General features: G+C 35.0%; 2 protein-coding genes across 2 annotated transcripts; both read right to left on the minus strand.

Annotated features, from left to right (window-relative positions):
- Positions 1-640: 640 nt before the first annotated feature.
- On the minus strand, positions 641-2548 carry MUP1 (Mup1p; the record flags this gene model as incomplete). Its single annotated transcript, XM_004178094.1, has 1 exon — positions 641-2548. One exon carries the CDS (start codon positions 2546-2548, stop codon positions 641-643), a length of 1908 nt encoding a protein of 635 aa, XP_004178142.1.
- Positions 2549-3554: 1006 nt separating this feature from the next.
- TBLA0A08350 (translation initiation factor 2A) lies at positions 3555-5594 on the minus strand (the record flags this gene model as incomplete). The annotated part of the gene is made up of 1 exon (XM_004178095.1): positions 3555-5594. One exon carries the CDS (start codon positions 5592-5594, stop codon positions 3555-3557), a length of 2040 nt encoding a protein of 679 aa, XP_004178143.1.
- Between the last annotated feature and the right edge of the window lie 663 nt (positions 5595-6257).

Below are 6257 nucleotides of genomic sequence, written 5' to 3' on the forward strand. Positions count from 1 at the left end.
AATGCTGTTGACAAGTCCGGTAATTTCAGACGCCTTTTTGTTGTTTTTTTAAATTTCAGACCGTATACCTTAGCAAAACTGATTTACGTTTCGGACCTAATATCCATAACTACTCTTTTCAGCCTAACTATTTAAGTTTTCTAAAATCCATTTTATTTTTTTAGAATTATACGCTTCCGTATCGTAGATTTATTTTGAATTTCGAATTTTGAATTTTGAATTTTTGAATTTTGAATTTTTGGCTTCGCATTATCTTTTTTCCAATCTTGATTATATGCGAAGAAACGGGGCAGATTTTTCATGCGAGGAGGGTAACACCTGCGGGAAAAATACCAAATTTGGCACGTGCTCCTGAAAAAAAAGTTAACCGCTGAGAACTTTGGGGTATAAGAGCGTAAGGGTAAAAAAAAAGTATTACAAAAAAGTTCATCAAAGCGTTTGTTTGATTAGTAAAAATAATTATAAAAATGGAATACTAATTATTAAACGAAGTAAAAGTTGTATAAAGTACGTATATAAGACTGAATATTAATGGAAGATAAAGGATGGTGAATTAAAGTTTATTACTAAAATAAAGTTAGACAGATGAATGCAAATAAAACGAATGAAGGTTCGATAATTATGAAGATGTTTGTAATGCTTATGTAGAATTATTGTCGTCTGTTCTATACGTTATCATTTGCTCTTTGATATCTTCTTTCACGCTTTGATTATCGTCTTCATATTCCAAATTCTTGTTATTTAGTGTTTCCACATAGCCCAAGTCTTTACCATCAGGATGACTTCCAAAATGATGAGTAAGGGAAGTTGTATTTTTCTCTGTTGTTGAAATATTGATAATCTCTTCAGACACACTTCTATTATCGTTAGCATCACTAATTTCAATTTCTTCCTTTTCATCGTCATAAACCTTTATTATTTGAGTTCTCCAGAAACCATCCTCACCAAGTACCTCTGTAGAGTCCAGCTTGTAGTGTCCCCATCTTGGTAAGATTTGAGCCCATACACAATAGTAGATACCACCCACGGCAAAGACGGCCCAAGCCACAACACAATGAATCCAATAAGGTAAACTCTTATAAACTGACTGACCATGAGATGGTGGGATATAAGGAGCAACAATCAAGTAAATGTTAGCTAAACTGAAGAAACCTGCAACTATAGGACCAGCAGTGATTGGTGGATTCCATTCAATCTTTCCCTTACGTCTTTGGTAATAGATATATAATAATCCTGAAGAAACAAAGAAGTTAACGATATTCATTGGATAGGAGATTAAATTCATGATGAAATTATACGCATCGCCTGGAGGAGGAGCCAAAATTGTCACCATACAAACAATGAAATGTTGGAAAAGACCCACTGTTGGAGAATTAAAAGGTTTTGAAGTGGCAAAGAAATTAGAGAAAGGTAAGATACCTTCACGGCCCAATTGTTGAATAATACGCCCTTGTGAAAATATAACAGACAAAACATTCCCCAAGGCACTCAATCCTACAATAGCAGCAGCAGCTTTTTTACCTGAAGCACCAAATACAATATCAAAGAATTCTGCAGCTAAGATTAATTTTGATGAGATCAATTTATCCTTTGGTACTACTGCGAAATAGGCAATGTTAACAAATATATATATAATTGCTAGGAATATCAATGAGAAGGGACCAGCGATTTTCAAACTACGAACAGGGTTTTTAACTTCCCCCAAGGCATAATTGACGTTTGAATAACCCACAAATGACCAAATAACGTTATACAAGGCATTGACAATCCCATAGGCGGTTACTTTTTCAGTACTTTCGAATGCATGATGGAAATTATCAGTGTGATAACCATGTTTCAAGCCACCACCAAGAGCTACCCAACCTGTAATTGAGATGAAAAGCACAATAACAATTTTGAAAACCCCCAAGACGTTTTGAATATAGATACCTAATTTCACATTTATTGAGTTGACAATAAAGGCAAACCCAATAACCGCCACGGCAATACCTCTTTGGTTCCATTTGGTAATTTCTGTATCTGCTGCGGTCAAAAACATGACTGCGGTATTAATTGAATTACCAGCTGCCCAACCCAAGAAAAACACATAAGCTGCATACATAGATGTGACAAAAAATTTTGGTTTCTTAAAGATCATTTCTAAATAATTTTTTTCACCACCATTCCTTGGAATAGCAGTACCAAATTCCATAAACACATACAACCCAGCTAATGAAATGATTGCACCAACGGCCCACATGATCAGCGAAAGACCTACAGAGCCACATAACGTATAAATTTGGGAGGAGACAGCAAATACACCTGTCCCTAACATTCTATTACAAATCAGCAATATACATGACACTAAACCTAATCTTTTATCACCTCTATCTATTTGGGTAGCAAACTGTTGGCCTTGTTCCACATCGGTTATTTCATTACTCTCAAACGACTGTACTGATTTGGAATCTCCTACAGCATCGAATGATTTCGATGATGATAATGATGCTGATGAAGAGGCTGAGCGTTTAGCAAAAACGTTCGCATTAAAAATATTTTTCACAGCCATTTATAAACTAGTATTTTATTTTAGAATGCTTGTTTATCTGTCTCCCTTGACAACAAAGAAACATTGGAAAGAGAGACAATTTACCTTAATTCAAGAATATATATTGTCTTTTATACTATTTCTGATATTAATAATCATCGAGAAAATAATTATACTATTGTATAGACATGCCATATGAAATAATATAAAAAAGACAAAAAATAATTTAATTTTTCTTTGCCATCTAATAATCCACTGATCTGTGTAATACCTTCCGTACTAAAGCTCTTCTCTAACAATAATAGAATTCCTACACCTTTTTTATTTAATTATTCACAGGTAATATGATATACGTCGTTTCTATGTCATCATCCTTCTCTGGGCCCCGCTCAGCCGCACATTGTGGCGCTGACCAGTCACGTGCCGGACAATTGCGGGGCCTATTACCATGGCTCTAAAACTCCCCACCACGAGAATTTGACCGAGAGTCACGGTAGTGGCGTAGGCCTGAAGAATCAAATGACTACTAATTTGGGACTATGTATATGTGGGCATTTGTTCCGCTTACGGAGATTTCAGATAAGGACAGAGATATCAGTAGAGAACCTAAAATAGCCAGCCAGACATTCGTGATTGTCCGGGGTTACCTGGATTGTCCGGGGCATGTGTTTAAAATATTATTGGTACGCAGTTTTCTTAGCAACAGTGGTGAAAGTGTGGCAAAAGTGTGGCGGTAATGTGGCACGGCTGGTCACGAGCTGCTACCGAATGTGGATATTTGAGGCGGCTGACTGTAAAAGGACTGAACTCCGATGGTAATTTTTGATCGCGGGTAGTTCCAACTCTGGTAAAGTTCAAGGTTATATAATGGATGATGCTTGTTCGATATATAAGGGCGTATGTACTAGCTATATGTCATGCATGTATTGGACGAGATCTGGCCAAAGCAAAAGTAAGATGATCAGGTGACCACATGCATTCGGTATATATATGGCGGCAAAAAAATGAGGAAAAAGAGGTCACATGCTCATGCCTTGGCTTGGTCATCTTCGGACCATCCCAAGAACTTCAGTTCTTCCATGACTTTAGATTCGGTACCAATCTTTTGGACTTGGGTGTCCTCTAGTTTGTCTCCGTTTGCTTGTCTTTCTTTTAAATTTTGAATAGCTCTTAGTTTCTTCAATAGAGAACGCATTTTTCTTTCTTCTGGAGAAGTTTCTTTATTAAGTACAGGTGCATTAGCTGTCTTAGAAGCACCATCGGTTTCTTCTTTCTTGTTATTACGTCTCTTACGGTTCTTAGAGGCAGATTTACTTTCTTTGTTATTATTAGTTGGTGCCATACCTGGTACTTGACGAGTCATACCTGGAACAGTCTTAGTACCACTACTATTGGTGCTACTAGAACTACCATTAGAAGAATCTCTTGTCAAGCCTGGAATAGTTCTACCAGTCTTACGGGCATGTGGCGGTCTATAAGCACCACCGGAACTACTACTACCAGAGTTACCGTTACTGGTAGAGTTTGTACCATTACCGTTTAAGCTGGAGCTAGAGTCTTTACTTTTCAGTAGATTCTTGGCCGCTAATTCCTTTTGTTTAGCTAGAGCTTTTTCTGCGGTTTCATGGATTATCAAATCTTTTTGGACATTGGTAATGACTGGGTCATGAACATCTTCTACTGCACCGTTCTTGTTGATTAAATTAGGACGCCATGAGGCCTTCAATAGTTCTTTGTAAGGTCTGGTATAAATTAATTTACCAGATACATGCCAGACATGAATGGAATTGTCGACTCTTAATCTTGGAGATAGAGTAGCAGTCAAGATGAATTCACCACCTGGAGACCAATCACAAACAGATGTGTTGGATGCAGTAAATTTGGTGATACTTTTGAATTTATCATGTCTATCTAATATTTCAATGGAACCTTGTAAATTACCAAAACCGGCAATCAAGATGTATCTACCACTTGGAGAAAACGATAATGTATTCTTTGGTTGATCCACCAAACTATGAACAACATTACCTCGTATATCAAAAAATGTAACAGTAGCTGGCATAAAACCATGAACCACACCAAATTGTCTAGAGGTTGGAGACCATGTAAAATCATGGATTGGACCATCTTTGGATAATGAGACTCTAATAGAATTACCACCTAAAGTACCATTAACACCTTGGAAAGTTAATAGATATAAAGTATTTTCACCATAATATGATTGGTTAGAAGAATCAAAATCAGTGGTGGCAACACATAAAATAGCGTTACCCATTGGGTTCCATTTCAATTGACATGAATCAGCTTTGAAAAAAGTCTTTGTAGTAATCTTCTTGGTGATAACACCTTCTGTGATTGGCCAAATGGTCAAATGAGCTGGTTTACCAGCTTTTTCAGGTGTAAAAGTACAAATGGTTGGGTTTTCAGATGGAGAAATTAAATATGTACCAAAAAATTGTTTAGATTCTTCTTGCTTTAATACAGCATAAGGCTTTTCAAAATCGAATTTAATTTCTTTGTCCTTATTAGTTAAATCGACTTTAACGATTCTTAATTGCTTATTAACTTGTTTGATAATAAAATTATCCAATTTAGAAAATTGTAAAGACCAACCGTTTTGAGAGTTGGCACCATATTCATATACTAGATTTAATTCTTCATCAGCTTTTTGTTTAGGATTCAAATACCAAATCTTTGCATTTTGAGGTTTAGTATCAACAGAGGAGATTCTTTGCCATGTAGATAAGAAATTCCCACTTGGAGAGAATTTTAAATCATAAACACTAGATAGTTTCAATTTATAATATTCAATTTCAAAATCTTTACCAGTCATGATGAATACATAATCTTTTTTGGAATAGGCAATGTATCTACCACATGGAGATAAGACTGAGGCAACGATAGATCTCTTGTTACGAGATTCTGGAACTACTTCATCGTCATCTTGTTTGGCGGCAGGTTCTTCTTCGGGAGTAGTAGCTGTGTTGGTAGCAATTTGTTTAAATTCTGGGTAACCAGAGAATAATTCAATATCTTGACTTGTCTTTAAAAAGATTTGAGAAGACATGGCTAATTAATGTGTGATATGCAAAAAAGAAAAACAGATTAATTGTCTATGGTTTTTTTGTGTTAGTTATTAGAGAATTTTTTCTTTTTCTTTTGAAGATTATATTATCTTTAGTTGTAATAATCTTAACGTTTTCAGAAATATTCTTTTTGAAAAAATAATGGAAAATTAATTGATTAAATTATCAAATGAAGAAGGAAAAAAAATTAAAAGAAAATAAAGTATGGCGAATGTCCTTGACCTATTTATCGTGTGGTTCCGATATATATACAAATATATATATATGTGGTCTTTAGCTCTGCAACAGTAACTGATATAAAAAAAAACTAATATAAGAATTATACTGAACTTTAAATAAATCAAGATGGAAAAAAAAAAGAACTACAAAATAGACGAGGAACCGCTTTCTTCTTTATAAGAAAAGTATAGTAATGAAACTTTAATTTTATTTTTTTCAAAACTTCCTTCTTGAATTTTCACGTTCATTTTGTTTTTTGCCAACCTTGAACAAATTTTCAGACGGCAAAAAAAGCAAAGAAGAGTAACTACCCTCTAAGACGAAAATATCAAAATTTGAAATGATATACAAGAAAAGTAGAGTATGGCCCAGAAGGGTTGCGAATTTTTGACCGTGCGTATTTTTAATACAAAAAAACAATAAGG

Source organism: Henningerozyma blattae, chromosome 1 (assembly GCF_000315915.1).
Source record: "Henningerozyma blattae CBS 6284 chromosome 1, complete genome".
In the NCBI taxonomy this organism is placed as follows: Eukaryota; Fungi; Ascomycota; class Saccharomycetes; order Saccharomycetales; family Saccharomycetaceae; genus Henningerozyma; species Henningerozyma blattae.